At 39.2% G+C, this 17,040-nt stretch overlaps 1 protein-coding gene across 2 annotated transcripts in view; it reads right to left on the bottom strand.

Annotated features, from left to right (window-relative positions):
- The window catches only part of MTUS2 (microtubule associated scaffold protein 2), a 329,331-nt gene that overhangs the window by 174,790 nt on the left and 137,501 nt on the right, over window positions 1-17,040 (bottom strand). The window contains exon 5 of one of the 2 annotated variants that reach the window (XM_087894733.1): window positions 1,046-1,075. The exons of the other annotated variant lie outside the window; for it this stretch is intronic. Coding sequence (XP_087750859.1) covers window positions 1,046-1,075 — 30 coding nt within the window. The remainder of the gene's footprint in view (window positions 1-1,045; window positions 1,076-17,040) is intronic. 2 annotated transcript variants of the gene reach the window in all.

Genomic DNA, 17,040 nt, shown 5'->3' with positions numbered 1-17,040 from the left:
ATTTTTTTTGAACCCCGAAATAAGCGTTTGGCCTTATTTTCGGGGAGGTCCTATTATTTTGGGGCGCATGGAGCAAGATGGGGCTCCTCTTGCCGTCTTACCTGATTTCCAGCTTTGCGTTTAAATATTTTAGGGGAGAGCTTATTTTTTTGGGGGGGAGGCTTATTTTAACACATGCGCTCAAAAGCCTGACTGGGCTTATTATCAGGGAATGACTTATTTTCGTGGAAACAGGGTAGCACACAAATTCCATCACAATTAAGATGGCTTAAATCTAAGGGCACTTCTGCACACTCTTTGGCATCAACTCTTCTGTACAAATGTTAGATTCTTCTTATGTGTGATGCCCTTAAGGTCTCCTCCTTAGAGCCAGAGGCAATGAAGAAGGGAAAGGGATGCCATCCAGCTGCCAATGGGGAACAATCAGCATCCAGTCCTTCTCCCGCATCTTCCTTGTGTCCTTGCTTTTATTTTAAAAAAAAAGGAGAAACATGACTAGAAACATGTCTAGGGAAGGAATAAATCTATGTTTTATCACTCATAGAGAATAGAGAGAGAGTAGCAAAACACTAAGGTACCTTGGCTCAAGGAAGGTAAGAGAAATTCCAAAAGTGGGAGATGAAATAAGATAGGTGTTATTACCGCCAGGAAATACCACCCTGAAACTCCAGACAGAGGAAACACTGCAAAAATTGAGCCTCAATGAATAGGCACAGCTTGCCAAGCTACATAATGTAAAGCAGAATATCTGTAGCCCATATCTGTAAAACAGGACTGAGTAAATATGAATATACTGCACTGATTATGAACTTTTACTATGTTAATTTAAAATAATTTTGCACTCATTCATCCAAATCATTTTCTCTAACTGTTAAATATCAGTCAACATATTATATAATTTTCTTGTCCTCTCTTTCTGAGAAAGGGGGGGGAGGGAGGGAGGGAAGGAGGAGGGAGAGAGAATTAGAACATACTGGGTGAGAAAGATTAGAGTGGTCTGAAAAAAATTATTGTTTAATGAATATATATGTATGTATGAACTTACATTTCTTTGGCTGATTTTCCCCCCTGCTGTCTGCTGAAGGATGTTCAAATATTAATGAAAATAAAGGCACCACATAAAATAGAGTGTATATTAGCACCCCAAGTATCTTATGCATAAAAAAGCCTTCAAAAATACTTTCCAGTATCATTATTTTAAACTCTTAATACTAGCTCATAAGCGTTGTACAGTACTGTTACGCAGAAAGTCATTATACTTAACAAGTGTTTTCTTCCTAGTTAAATATGTAACTAGGAAGTAATTTTCCTAACAACCTGCTTATAAACATACAACACAAGAGAAAGGAAAATATTGCTAGGCAAGCAAATTTGGTTGCCAGCCAGTTAAAACAAAACAAAAACTACAAACACAAGTTTAGGAAGAAAACAGTATAAGAACAATCAAGAAATGTTTTGCCAGATTTAGAATTTGGTAGTAGATAATCTGATTTAAATTGCATTTTGCTATTTCTGTATTTATTTCTTGATATGCATATATCAGCTATGCTTTACATCAGCTTTGCTGGCTGAGGAACTCTGGGAGTTGAAGTCCACAAGTCTTAAAGTGACCAAGGTTGGAGACCCCTGCTTTACATTACACTAAGAATGATGACATTACACTAAGTCATCATTCTTTAGTTTGGGGTTTAGCATATAATATGAACCCTAGGGATCAGGGCTCAATGGAATATGTGAAGTATGGAAATCTGGGGGAAGGTAAAGTAAGAAGAAGATCCGATCTTCACTCTGTTTATGTACTGGTTCCTTTCATATTTAATTTTTAAAATTAACTTTTAACATTCAATATTTACAATATTCTCATTGTTTTATATTATTTTTTTATGATATTGTAAGCCACTCAGAGTCATTGTTCAACAGTGAGATGGGTGGCATATAAATTTAATAAATAAAATAATAAATGAATAAATATGCACATACCAATCAAGAAGAAATAAAGTAAAAATGCCTTCAAGCCAAGCTTGACTTCTGCTGACTGCATTGCTGGAGTTTTCTTGACAGCATTGTGGAATGCCACTCTGTTCTTCTAGGATATTTCTCCATCTATGTTCTGTCCCCGTCTCACACACACACACAAACAGTCAGCCAGGGGTTAAATAAAACTTGCAGACAATAAATTCCTTCGATAACAGGATTGGCAGCAACCCAGTAGCTGCTTGCCAAGATCTTTACTCACAGAGGGAGATGTTCCTCCTCTGTCAGATAAATCAAAACAAATACACAAAGTCAAAGAATTGTCAAGTCCAGTCCGTATTAAATCCAAGGCAGGCAGATAATGTCGTTTCAGAGATACAATGCGACTCGCTAGTTGTTTAGTTTTGTCCGTCACAGAGCTTGAATGGCCACCACACTCCCTTTTATCCCTGTGGGGTATGGTCCAGTGACTTAGCTTAATCTCTGGCACGCCTCCTTTTCTGCTGCGTGCGCTTGTCTCTCTGGTGCTGGGGTGGATCCAGCCAAGACTTATCTCCGTCACTGTCCGACTGCGACTGCTTGGAAATACCTGGCTCCTGGCCAATCTCTTCTCCTTCGGGAGACACCTGAGGCATTGCCAGAGAGGAGGGTCCTGGAGAGGGAGGCCTGGCCATCTCCTCTCCTTCACCTTCGGAGTCTTCTCCCTCCGATAAAATGGGCTCGGGGGTCGGAGTCACAACAATCTAGCCTATGGCCCTGGAATTCCCAGGCAATTCTCCATCCAGCTACTAACAAGGACCATCATAGAAATCAGCTAAAATTTGGACACTATCACCTACTAAAGTAAATGAACGAGGCTTCTCAATTTTCAGGATATACATAAATTAGTCACGTACGTATAGACTGTTCCTAATGGATTTCCACTTTTCGTAAAATGGGTCTTGGAACTTGTTCAAGAGATTTTAATGTGGGGATGGGTTTTGTCTACACTGGAATGGGACAACTCATCATGGCCAACCTGCTGCGGCCAACTTGCCATGGGATAACACACCACACACAACTTACTGTGGGACAGTTTAACAATTCAATTTAATTATTTGAAATAAATAAAAAAATATTTTAATTTTTGTCATTCACATTTCATTCTGTCCCTCCTTTTTCATCCTTTCTTTAATGATTCTATCTCACCATTTCTTTGCTATTAGTGTAACTCTTGTCCTGCAGTGAGTTGTCCCGCAATGAGTTGGCCTTGGCAAGTTGTTCTGCAGCGAGTTGGCCACAGCAAGTTGGCCATGGTGAGCTGGTCATGGCAAGTTGGCTGTGGTGAATTGTCATAGACCCATCTACACTGCAACTGTTGATAAACTCCCAGTGACTTCAACCAACATAGCCAATTTTATTTTCTTTCAAAAAGGTGTGTCTTTTCATTTGGCAGCATAGGAAAGCTTTAAGTTTCTGCTTTCTAATTCTGACAGGATTTCCACTCCAATCTGTGAGTGACGGTATTGAAATTGCCACTGTTGCCCCGGGTACCAAAATAAATTACAAAATTTACAAAGTTTACAGGGACAAAAAGGAATGGTGCGGGGCTGTCAAACTCCTGGCCCACGGGCTGGATGCGTCACACGCTGGCCACACCCACGCCCAGTTTAGCGAAGGGGGAAAACGTCCCGATACATCATGTGATGCCGCCATGATGACATGAGTTTGACACCCATGGGTTAGAGGATCAGCAGGAAAAGCTACCTAAGTGTAGTTGCTGTGCATATGCCCCTTATGGTGGTTCATTTACTCCGCTTAAAGTTAGACTTGGCACTTTTAGATTTTTTAAAATCTAACTTTTACAATGGTGGTTGCTCCAGATAATGATCTTCTACTTCTGTCTTTAGATCATTACTGTCTGGAGCATTACCATTGTCAGCTCAGACCTGGAGCCTGGTCAATTGTTTTACAGATTCAGAGACAGGTCCATGCTCAGGCCACCAAAGATGATTGATTAAGGTTAGCACAACCTTAGAAAGCTTTGGAATTCCACTCAAAATAGTTTTGCATCCACCCATGAAACTGTACTTCAGCAGTACAAAGTCTAGATACAGTCTCAAGATTTGAGCTTAACCTCAATTTAAACACACACACAAAATCACAAACCAGAGGTGGGTGTCAGCAGGTTCTGATCAGTTCTGGAGAACCGGTAGCAGAAATTTTGAGTAGTTCAGAGAACCGGTAGTAAAAATTCTGACTGGCCCCGCCCCCATCTATTCTCTGCCTCCCAAGTCCCAGCTGATTGGGAGGAAATGGGGATTTTGCAGTAACCTTCCCCTGGAGTGGGGTGGGAATGGAGATTTTACAGTATCCTTCCCCTGCCACACCCACCAAGCCATGCCACACCTACCAAGCCACGCCCACAGTTTAAAAAATGTTGAAACCCACGACTGACACAAACACACACACCCCAAAACCAGCCCATGTTAAAGCACTGGTTTGATAAGTACTGCCAGAAAGTAAGGAAGCAAACAAAAATGAATAAATAAAAACTACTTTTAGGAACTATAGATAAGATTACTTACATACTCCCTTTCTGAGGTTTCTCTTTTAACAGAAGCATTATTTGCTTCAGAACTTTAATTGCTACTAAAAAGGGAGAGAGGTGGCTACATCTGATAATACTATCAACATGCACCAAGACTCTGATAAATTTTAGAATTTAGTTAAGCTCACCCCTTATGTCACAGCAATAATCTGAGAAACCCATTTTCAGGCTTTATATGGAGAGGACTATTTACAAGGTGCTGACACTGATATAAGGGAAGAGCTTCTGCTGGAATGGCCTTCAGTTTCAGCTGTTGAAATATGTAAACTAATTAGGCAATTAAAACTGGAAAAGCCCCAGGCCTGGATTTAATTCCAACTGAATTGATACAAACCCACCCTGAGTGGTGGGCTTGAGTGTTGGCTTCACTTTTCACTTTCATTGATAATTCAGCTGCCCTACTTAGAGACTGGGGCACAGACATAATTATTCCTATCTGTAAGAAGGGAAAGAAAGACAATGTAGTCAATTACTGCTTGGTAAATCTGCTTAGCATAATAAAACAAAAAAATATAATTTTATATTTATTAAAAGCTCCTTAGATCAGTTTTTTTTTTCCAAATCTAGCAACTTTTTAGATGTATGAACAGACGTGAATATTTATAACTCAGAGTTGAACTGTGGAATCCTTGGTGCTCTCTGAACATGCTTTTTTGCTTGCAGATTTTTCATTACCCAACTAGGTAACATCATCAGTGCTGGTGATGTTATCTATACAGTAGTTGGGTAATGAAATGTCTGCAAGAAAACAACCAAGGCCAGAGAGGACCAAGGACTCTACAGTTTAAGTGTCTGGACTTCAACTCCCAGAATTTTGGTTGGGGAATTCTGAGAGCTGAAGCCCAGACATCTTAAAGTTGCCAAAATTGAAAGCACTGTCCTGGATTGACTAGAAGAATGGAACCTCCTGGTAGAGGAGCAGACAGGGTTTGAGGCAGGCTGCCCTGTGTTATATAAAGGATTGATACCCTCCTTTCCCCCGTTTGATTGAAAATATATGCTCACCCATTAACATCAACTCCTTTTGCCTTGTTTGTAGATTTCAAGCAGATTTTTTTTACTCCAGCTCTGGGAAAGCTTTTTGGAAGAATCTTAACTGACAAGTGTGTTACTCACATTATTTGCATTTCATAAGGCCACTAAGGGTGACATGATAGCAGTGTTCCAATATCTCAGGGGCTGCCACAAAGAAAAGGGGATCAACCTATTCTCTAAAGCACTGAAGGCAGGACAAGAAGAAATGGATGGAAACTAATCAAGGAGAGAAGTGACTTAGAACTAAGGAGAAATTTCCTGACAGAACAATTAATAAGTGGAACAACCTGCCTCCAGAAGTTGTGGGAGCTCCAACACCGGAGATTTTTAAGAAGAGAATAGACAACCATTTGTCTGAAATGATATAGGGTTTCCTGCTTGAGCAAAGGTTGGACTAGAAGACCTCTAATGTCCCTTCCAACTCTGTTATTCTGTTACTAGTTTGAGAGTGAGGTGCCTTATAGCCATGCATGTCCCTTATATAATGATAACTAACAAAACAGCTGAACAAGGATACCTTTTATCCCCATTACTTTTTAATAACTGGATCAATGTACATGTCTTAAGCAAGGAAAAAAATCACTCCCTAAAACTTTTTATATCTGTCAGGTTGTTTTGAATGCTCTGAGTAGTTCAGAAGCATCAATCTTCTCTTTTTCTCTAGGAGAGTCCAGTACATACCAGCTGCTTCAAAACTTTTTGAAGCCAAGAAGCTGGCACATCTCCTCTATGGTGTGCAGTTAAATCCAGGTGTCAGCTAGGAGAAACTGGAAAGTTGGATTCCTGAAAAAGATATTTCAAATAGCTACATGTATGTCTATCACTGGTCTACATTTGGAGGCAGGGTTTAAATCTCACTCTCAGCCCCAAGGTTTGTAAAATAATAATTCTTCTTCTTGGAAATGCCAAATAAATAACACATTACATTAATAGTTTTTCCAGTCAGATGTTGATGCACCTGACAGAAGATGAGGCAATGGTTAACATTTAAATAAAGAATTCTGGATTCAAGAGTTACCAATAGAGGATACCAAGAAATCAGTCAATCGGGACACAGCAGATTTTATTTTAAGACAGCATTATATCTGGCCCAAACAACAAATTCTGAAGATCGTTTATGCTACTGAAGTTTAATATCTTACTGTTACACTCAGAATATATTACTAACACCTCTTAGCCCAATTCCAGACAGGATTCAAAGTGCAGCTTCTTTTAGCAGATAAGGATCCCAAGAGAGTTCTTGCTATTGCAAAGTTTATGCTTGCAGCCTGTACAATGCACACACTGTTGACAGCATGGTAAGTTAGGTATGACCACAGTCCTTTTTATTATGCACAAAACACTGTAATTGTATTTTTTTTTCTTTTGCCAGTTTGACTGACTTGGTCATAAGAAGCTTTCAAACAATTTAAACTCATTCAGTGGATTCTCTTATTCCAAGCCTGAGATCATTAAACACATTGCTATAAAATGATCAATATCGGTGCAAACTATATGTTACAGAGGAAAACTAAACTCTTGCCTGAAAAGAAAGTTCATTTGCAATAAAACTTTGAAATGAGTCTTTCAATTAATTCAGTCTTTAAGAATGCCAGACCACTGGTGGAGCATGTTAATGGAATGCAGTGTTTTCCCTTGAAGAGATTATTGTCTATATATCTATATCTATATATCTATGGTTGTACCAGTTCACCCTGGTTCGGGCGAACAGTAGCAGCGGCAGCGGGAGGCTCCGCCCACCCACCCAGATGTCACCAAATACGCTCTGCACATGCGCAGAAGTGGCACGTGCGTGAACGAACCAGTAGCAAAGGTAAGTGAAACCCACCACTGATCTATGTATATATATATGTATATAGCAATGGTGGTATTCAGCCGGTTCAGGCAAACTGGTAGTTAAATTGCTGACTGGCCCCGCCCCCTCTCCTCCCCTTCCAGGAGTCCCCATACGCCCCATTTTGGCTCTCAAGTAAGTGTTGGGAGGCCTACTAGCCCAAAACAGAGTGTGGGGGGTGCAGTGCGCCTCCCCCCCCCCGGCAGCCTGTTTTCACTCCCAGGAGGCTGTAGGGAGATTCCTAGGCCCAAAACGAGCTTAGTACATCCCACCAAGGCCCATTTTTGCTCCCGGAGGGTGCAGGAGGCCGAGTGCTGCCTGTCACACCCCCTGTCCACACCCTACATGGCCACACCCACCCAGCTGGTCATTAGGGCAAAGAACCTAGGGTTGTTAAATTATTTGAATCCCACCACTGGTATATAAACATGCACATACACAGATCTATATCTATATCTATATCTATATCTATATCTATATCTATATCTATATCTATATCTATATCTATATCTATATCTATATCTATATCTATCTATCTAGTCATCATCATTTTAGTCATTATCTATCCACTGCAGCCATTATCTATCCTCTTCTGCATGTTTTCAACCAATACAGTCCTGAGCTTTCTTTTGCCAATTGAATTTGCCCACAATACTTGTTGCTGTTGTCAATTCATCTTGTTTTAGGTCTCTTTCGTGGATGCTTTTTATCAAGTGAGATCCATTCTATGTCTGTCTTGGTCCACCTACCATCAGTTCTTCTTGCTATGTGACCAGCCCATTTCCATTTTATATATATGAATGCATTATAATCCCAGTATAAAAAGTTACTTATTGAATAAACAACGAGCTTGTTGAACTTTATTATTGCTAATAATGCTAAGCTTCCATTAGGCAGTGGAAGCTAGATCACGTGTCCAATTCAAATTATAACAACAAAAGGGATGAAGTCTTTTATAATATAACATCTTTCACAGTCATTTCTTGATTGCACTCAGGTCCACAGATCTCAAGAACAACGATAAAAGAGAACAATCAGAAATAGTACAAATCTCAGTTGGAGAGGATACAATAAAAAGAATACAATAAAAACCTATTCCAACTTTACTAAGGAACCTGCACAAATGAAAAGCAGCTTTCCCAAGGCATGAAACTGTAATACTGCTGAAGCTCTGGAAACATGCAAATATCACTACAATATGTAATTTATTTTGTTGTTGTTGTTGTTTTATCACTTGAACTAAAGCAATAAGTATCTGAATGCAGAGATGATCTGATTTATTTGACAAATTACTGAGGAAAGCAACAAACACGTAGGAAACAACCCAAATCACGGAATTGCTAAATGTTCATTTTCTACTTAACATAGCTATTGTGATCCATTTAAGAGTATCTCATACACACACATACACACACACACACACATATGAATGAAGGGATGGAAACACACACACATACACATGATTGAAGGGGTGGAGAGAGACTGACTAATGATATACTTTTATGCTTTATAGCCACAGTGTATTTGTATAAAACGCCAACAAAAGCCTCTATTAGTCAATAAAAATAAAAATTAATTAAATATCTAGCTTTGACATTGGAGAATTTATCACTACTGCTATTCTGTGAGCATTAGAAAAAAAGAGAACAATTTCACATCAAAGCCAAGCACAGAGGGCAAGCCATTTAAAGCAATCAGCTTTCCTTAATCTCCACTTCCATTGAGGTAATTGTCAGTAACTCAAAAATAAAAATCTAACTGGGTCAATAAAATGGGGTCATTCTCCCCTAGTAAGCTTCTCCAAATAAAGGATGAAGAAATTGCCTCTATTTTGAAAATGGGATTTTATTTAGTTTAAGGGTAAGATAATGATTTAAGAATCTTCTATTTGTCTCCTTTTGTGCTACCTGAAAGCAAAATGTGTAAGGAAAATACATTTTCTAAAAGGCAAATAACAACAAGAATTTGTTCTTTGCAACGATACCTTAACATTTTTTTTGTATTCTTCTGCATGGAAACGTCTAAGATTTGTTATGTGCAACCAAATAGTGTCAGTGTCAGTGCAACTCCTGAATAGTCTGGAGCTCTGAAAGCATACATGTTGTGTAACAGGCAAGGGGCAGTAACAACAGTTTTGCTATATATTGAGTACAGTGGTGAAATCCTCCAAGGTTTGCCACTAATTTGCTGTGCGCGCATGTGCGGTGTGCATGCATGCACAATGTGCGCCAAATACACGCTGTGCGTGCGCATGCACAGTATGTGCCAAATGTATGCTGCACATGTGTGCATGTTCACTGCACACCAAAAGCACGCTTCGCATGGAAAAAGGAGGCTTAAGAAGGTAAGTAGAACAGCGAGGGCAGGGACCAGCTGTGCTGCATGATTTAGATTCGCTAGAAAGCAGGATTTCCTGCTTTCTAGCAAATATAAATCGCGCGGCACAACTGATCGTTGGAAATACCAGTTCAGACGAACCGGTAGCATTTTTTTACTACCAGTTCACTTGAACCAGTGAGAACCGGTAGCATTTCACCCCTGATTGAGTATAGTTAACCTAATTTTAGCACATATTCACCATAGTGGCTAAGCCAAAGAATAGCAATAGCACTTAGACTTATATACCGCTTCACAGTGCTTTTACAGCCCTCTCTAACCAGTTTACAGAGTCAGCATATTGCCCCCAGTAATCTGGATCCTCATTTTACTGATGATGGCAGGTGAGTCAACTTCAGTCGGTTAGGATCGAACTCCTGGCAGTGGGCAGAGTCAGCCTGCAATACTGCATTCTAACCACTGCGCCACCACGGCGATTCTCCTCATTATTATGTTATTCATTAAGGACATGTTAAATCAGAAAACATGGAAAACCTGCCCATTTGAGCCAGTAGGGTAAAAGGTTGGTAGTCTTATTCTCCCAGAAACCATCTCAATGTACCCATGCCTTGGTCTCATGATTTAGTAGTCATAGCAATAACAATAGCACTCAGACTTATATACTGCTTCATAGTGTTTTACAGCCCTCTCTAAGCGGTTTACAGAATCAGCCTATTGCCCCCAAAAATCTGGATCCTCATTTTACTGACTTGGGAGGATGGAAGGCTGAGTCAACCTTGAGTCTGGTGAGATTCAATGTGCCAAACTGCTGGCAGCCGGTGATCAGCAGAAGTAGCCTGCAATACTGCACTCTAACCACTGTGCCACCATGGCTCATGGTCGTCATCACCATATTTACCTGGTGTTCTCCCGCTGGTGAGTAACAAAAATAAGGCTTCCACAGCTTGCGCACTTTCCTGTTTAGTTAAAAGGGGGGAAAAAATGAAAAGAAAATAAATGATGCAATTCTCTAGCACTGCAGACTGAGGTGTTTGGTTAAGGAAGTGAGCATCCTCCTCCTTTGTAGGGAGACTAATATCAAGGCAGATAAATAGAATTAGACTTTATTATAAAAAAAGAAAAGAGGCACTGTAAAAAAATCTTTTTTAAACTTTAAGCAGTTACATGAAAAACTATGGTTAAAAAGCACAAAAACACCGGGTTGCTCAAATCACAGACGGTATCTTGGAAGACTTACAATAAAAAAGAATAATAATAAGCTTTAAGATAAGATTATGCTGATTTGCTTGGAGTTATGGTTGCTCTGATGCAAATAGTGCCAGTTTGCAAAAAATACACAAGGGCTGAACAATAAGCAATAGACACATTTAAACAACACCTCTAGGAAGAGTGTTAAACTTAGCATAATTCTTAGATAACCTTTCCCATTTTGCTAGAACATGGTTTTTCAGGCCATGAAACCTGTTAATTAAAAAAAGATTCCCAGAATCCTTTATCTACAAAACAGCAGCTGTGATGTTTACTTATGGAAACAAATCCCCCTGTCAGATAGGTCAGACAAAAAGAACAAATCATGAGGGCCAACGCTACTTTAATCGTAAAATTACACTAAAAACAATCTTGCAAGTCTGAAAATGTATCTCTCTCCATCGCTGTCTTCACAGAAACTAGAGAGGGTCCCTTCTAAGATATTTGCCACATACCCATTGCTTTTGTGGGGTAAGCTGTCCCTTTTTACTGTCCATTGCTTAGTCTGCTGCTGCTGTGTCTATCTCTCAAAGACATTCTTACAGATCATTACATCTCCTCAGTGATGGGATTCAAGTAATTTAACAATCGGTTCTCTGCCCTAATGATTTCTTCCAACAACCAATTTGCCAAACTGCTCAGAAAGTTAACAACCGGTTCTCCCGAAGTGGTGCGAACTGGCTGAATCCCACCACTGAATCTCTGCCTTTTCACTGTCTTAGAAAATGGTTAGGGATCATGTTTTATTTATTTGTTTGTTTGTTCGTTTGTTGTTTTTATTTATTTATTGTTTATGCTTTAGTCTCTCAGGGAAAGAGAGTTTTTGCAGAACTTTAGGGTTTCATGAAACCCAGTTTAAAATAGCCTGCTCTGAAAAATAGAAGATCCCTTAGGTGCAAGAAGGACATGAAGAGTTGCTTAGAGTAGTTTCTTTATTGATCTCCTCTGGCAGGAATCTTGCCTGACTAAATTACACTCTACAGAACTGTCAGATAAAGCCTGTGAAGATTTGAGGGAGGATTCCTTCTGGGCCATAGGTGGTATTCAGCAGGTTCTGATCAGTTCTGGAGAACCAGTAGCGGAAATTTTGGGTTGTTCAGAGAACCAGAAAATACCACCTCTGACTGGCTCACCCCCATCTATTCTCTGCCTCCCGAATCCCAGCTGATCAGGAGGAAATGGGGATTTTGTAGTAACCTTCCCCCAGAGTGGGGAGGGAATGGAGATTTTACAGTATCCTTCCCCTGGAGTGGGGAGAGAATGGAGATTTTACAGTATCCTTCCCCTGCCATGCCCACCAAGCCACACCCACCAAGCCACGCCCACAGAACCAGTAGTAAAAAAATTTGAATCCCACCACTGTTCTGGGCCTTTTTCTGCATACCAACAACTCAAGGCTGATTTGCTGTTTAGCTCCTTGAAAAAGAGCCCCTCCTTCCTACAAACTAGCGCCAAATTCCATCACACAGTTTACTCTAGGTAGGGCTACCTTGGTTCTTGCTGTGGAAGCTGTGGTGGTATAGGATACGATAGCCCAATTTATTTTATTTATTATTTTATTGTTTATATTTATATACCGCCCTTCTCCCAAAGGACTCGGGGTGGTGAACAGCCAACAGATAAAACACAAGAAATACAAAATTTAAAAACAGTATTAAAATCCAATTAAATTAATTTGGCCCACAATTAAAAACACCCCTGTATTAAAACCCATAATTAAACAATTTGAAAATTAAAACAATTTAAAAGAGTTAGGCCAACCCGGCTTGCTGGAATAAAAACGTCTTTAGGGAACGGTGAAAGGTGCGAAGATCCGGGATCTGCCGTATCTCCGGGTCAGCTCATTCCAGAGGGTAGGTGCCCCCACAGAGAAGGCTCTCCCTTCTCTGTGGGGACATTGTTGGACCGATGGCACCCTGAGGAGCCCCTCTCTGTGGGAGCATACTGGTCGGTGGGAGGCTATTGGTGGCAGAAGGCGGTCTCGTAAATACCCGGGTCCTAAGCCATGGAGCACTCTAAAGGTGGTAACCAATACCTTGAAGCGCACTCGGAAGACCACCGGGAGCCAGTGCAGCTCGCGCAGGAGAGGTGTTACATGGGAGCGCCGATTCGCCCCATAACCACCCACGCGGCCGCATTCTGGACCAGCTGGAGCCTCTGGGTGCTCCTCAAGGGGAGCCCCATGTAGATTGCTGAATAAGCTTCTGCATACATGTCACATCTTTGTTAAAATACCTGGAGTGACTATCAAGCAACTACAGAGGCAGTCCTCCTTTAAAAGGCAAATATAATATGTCAAAATATAGAAAGAACATTCAGGTTTCATCCAAGGCTTTGCAAACTAACACAGCCTTGCATTCAGTATACATTTGTATCTAATGGTAAACCTACTTGGAAAATTGCCAGGAGATGGGGACTGCACATAATTAGGATAACATCACACTCCTTTCTTTCATCTTTATCCGTTTTAACTGGCTTCCTAGTTAAGACCATTATTTATTTATGTATTTACTGATTGAATTTGAAATTGACTTATACAGACAAGTGAGGAAGGGCATTACTAGATCTGTTTGGTACTTCAGAGCAGATCAAGAACAATGAGAGAAAGCACTGTTGATAGATTAAGGAGCTCTATTGTACTTTGTACTTCGTAAATTTTGGAGTAGCATTGCAAGTTTACATTAAATGTGGGGGAAGTATTTTAACGAAGGATGAAGAGCATATGGAAGTTTTCTTTAACCTGGTGCCCTCAAATGTGTTTGGACTACAATTTCCAAACTTCCCAGTTAGAACAGCATTCTGACAATTGATATTTCTCAGACTGAGGAAGGGCAGTAAATCTGGTGAGGTTCAGCCAATGTTGTACAGATGCAGCATTGTGTTATTGCACTAAGAAAACAAGGAGATTTTTAATGTCTTAATTAGTGTTGATAAAATTAATTTATACAATAGAGATATTTCATATTAATTTTATTTACTTTTTCTTTCCAGTCAAAGTTCCTTCAGAACAGTTACTTCCCAGTTAATGTGGAAAACTAACTGGGTATTTCAGATTGCTAAGCAACAGAACATTTCTACAGCATGTAGAAAACCCATTGCTAATACTTTATTTCCTTACATAGTAAAGAAAGCTAAAATAGTATATATGCTGATGAGTAAACTGGAATATATTTTTGCAATTCCTAACAACCAAAAATACACCGTACTGGCAAAGAAATTACCCTTTCTCGTTTCAAATTTAAGTAGTATGTGTTATTATTGTCCAATTCTGCTCTAATCAAGTGAATATAATAACTCTTTCTTAAAATACAGTCTCTCTTTCCAAAAATTTAGAAAACCTTTCAATACAAGCCCACTCTTTGACTACCGCAAATATAAGAGATTTTCAATAGACTGTAGTGAGACCTGATATACATAGCCGTATATCCTTCATTAGACAAACAGCTCCCTAATTCATTTCAACCCTTGTTAAATAACACTTCTAGATTCAGCTGCTATCACCCTTGTTTTACTAAAAATGCAATTGGAGGCAATTGGAAATGCAAATGATATCTCAAGGAAAGTTATCTGACACTATAATAGAATTTCCTGGCAAGTATCCCAAGAATCTGTGTTCGTAAGCACAGTTGAAAAGTTAGAGATTAACTTTTCCTAGGACTCATATGTAAGCTTGTATTCATGATTGTAGCTTCTGTCTAGTTCAGACTTGGGCATTCTATGGCCCACAGGCCACATCCGGCCCTTTGGCACTGGTCCTCTTGTTTGGCTCTCACAACTGTCCTAATTTTGCATGTGGCCCCTTGGGAAAAGTAATTGTCCATCCCTGATCTAGCCAGTAAACAATTTCATTGTTTTAAATGTTCTATAATTTTAGAATGGTAAGCCATTCTCAACCAACCACTTGGTTGAGTTGGGGAGCTATAGAAACTCAACAAATGAACAGTTGGAAGGAAAATCCATCTGTTCAGTTCCAAGCTGGGAGAAAGATGCTAGAAACAACATGGAGGCTGATTGGAAAGAAAGTTTATTGATGAATGGGGTTTGTGGTTCTGAGTCAGCTGAACAAATGGTTGAATGAGTGGATGGATCTTTATAGGTTTCTGTGACTTTGAAGTTTGAACTGTTCTGGGAATGGTGCAAGAACGAACGAACGAACGAATAAATGAAAACACTTTCACTGGTTAAGGTAGTAGTAGTCGTTTTGTAGAGATCCCTCAAACATGGCTTCATTGGCTAATCTTCAGTCATCAAAGTCACAAAGCAGAAGCATTGCCATGGCAGTGAAATTCTTACTGCCTCAAGATTCATATATATAGAGAGAGAGGGTGGGGGGAGGCAAATTTCAGGAAGAAAACTATAAAGCAAATGCAAAGCTCTGTGACTCCTGCATTGAAGTATAAATCCAGATTTGGATTTCTGGTGCTGATAATGTCAACAAAAACAACTGTTTAAATGCTTTAAACAGTTCTGCATTTGTCTGTATCTAATTAATGCCTTAAATTTATACACTTTTTAAAAAAAAAATAGCAAGCACAATTTCCAATTCAAGACGTGTATGTCTCTTGAGAAGTGACTTTTACAACTGATTCTTTGCATTTTCACCCATAAGTAACAGTGTGAAATCAAGACGTATAAAAATAAAACATTGCCAGCTTCCAGCTTGTGCCTTGATTGCTGATTTTCTTTCACAAAAATCACTTGTAATGCAGCATTTTAGATCTGACAGGGCGGCCACAAGTTTTCCAGATCTTAGATGAAGTCAAAAATTGTGTCTGCCCGCTCTTTTTGCTGATTACATTTTATTCTTTTTTCCTCCCTTTGCATAACACTGCATATTCTTAAAGAGAATAATATGCACATTAGTGTGTACTGAGAGGGATATAGTAACATAGGAAAAATAAGCCAGTGCTTGAGGTAGGACAGAAGAGTAAAATTAAAAAGCTCTTCAGTTTTATCTCTTATTTGCTTTCCATTATGTACAGGATGTGGAAGAAAGAAAAGATGTCATTCTTGAAATGGGCCTTGGTGATTTTGAATATTTCTTATCAGAAGAGTTCATCAATAGAAAAAAAAATGTTATAAAATATATCCTCAAACTCACTCTGCTGCTTTTCTTTTCTTTTTTTTTATTGAAAAAGTTTTCAAATACAAGTTTTTCCCCCTTTCCCCCCCTCTTCCCTAACCCCCCCTCACCACCCATCCCCCCCTGTGACTTCTTCTTCACAACAATAAGCTAATTCATAATTAATTACATAATATTTTACCATGCCCTTACTCACTCCTCAAAGTACTGACCCTTAGCATAATATTCTTATAACTCCGCTTTTCTCCGCTTTTCGCAATAATCTACCCTTTTTCTCCTCCCCCAAACTTATAAAATATTATTATTATTACAACATAACCTTTAATCTTTTATATATATTAATATTACATTTCAAAGCAGCCTTCTCCAAATTTAACATTTATTCAGTTCTATCCAATTCTTCCACTCCCCAAAATATATGACTTAAAAATCCTTTTTCTTAAACTAATCAATCACTAAACTAGCCTATTTCAACCCAGTTTCCTGCAAGATTACCATACACTACAATTCTAAATATAATCCACTGCCCACTCTGCTAAAATATACATATGTCTATATATACATTCCATTTTATAAAAAGAGAAAAGACAATAACTTTAAATTTATAATTCATTTAGTATCTTCTTTGATGTCTTTCCACTAGATTGTTAAGTCCATCATCCATAATAGGGTAACATAGCATCCTGGTGCAACAGTTTATTCAAAATCTTCAGTCATCTTCTGCCCCCATCAATAATGAATATCCTCATGTATATATAAAAGTAAAAACAACCACCCGAGTAACATTATAATTATATTCCATATAGTTGTAATTGTGGTTTTCATCAGGATTATAATTTCCCATCATCTTAGTGGGTAACAGCCAGATCTTCTGCATGCCCCAGCATGACTCTCTTGCCTTGTAACTCAAAATAATTATAATATATTTATCGGTAAAAG

The sequence above is a fragment of the Pantherophis guttatus genome, chromosome 5 (assembly GCF_059756535.1).
Source record: "Pantherophis guttatus breed Tessera chromosome 5, ASM5975653v1, whole genome shotgun sequence".
NCBI classification, from domain to species: domain Eukaryota; kingdom Metazoa; phylum Chordata; class Lepidosauria; order Squamata; family Colubridae; genus Pantherophis; species Pantherophis guttatus.
The sequence above is the reverse complement of the archived record's forward strand: the minus strand, read 5'-3'. Positions and strand labels throughout refer to the sequence as shown.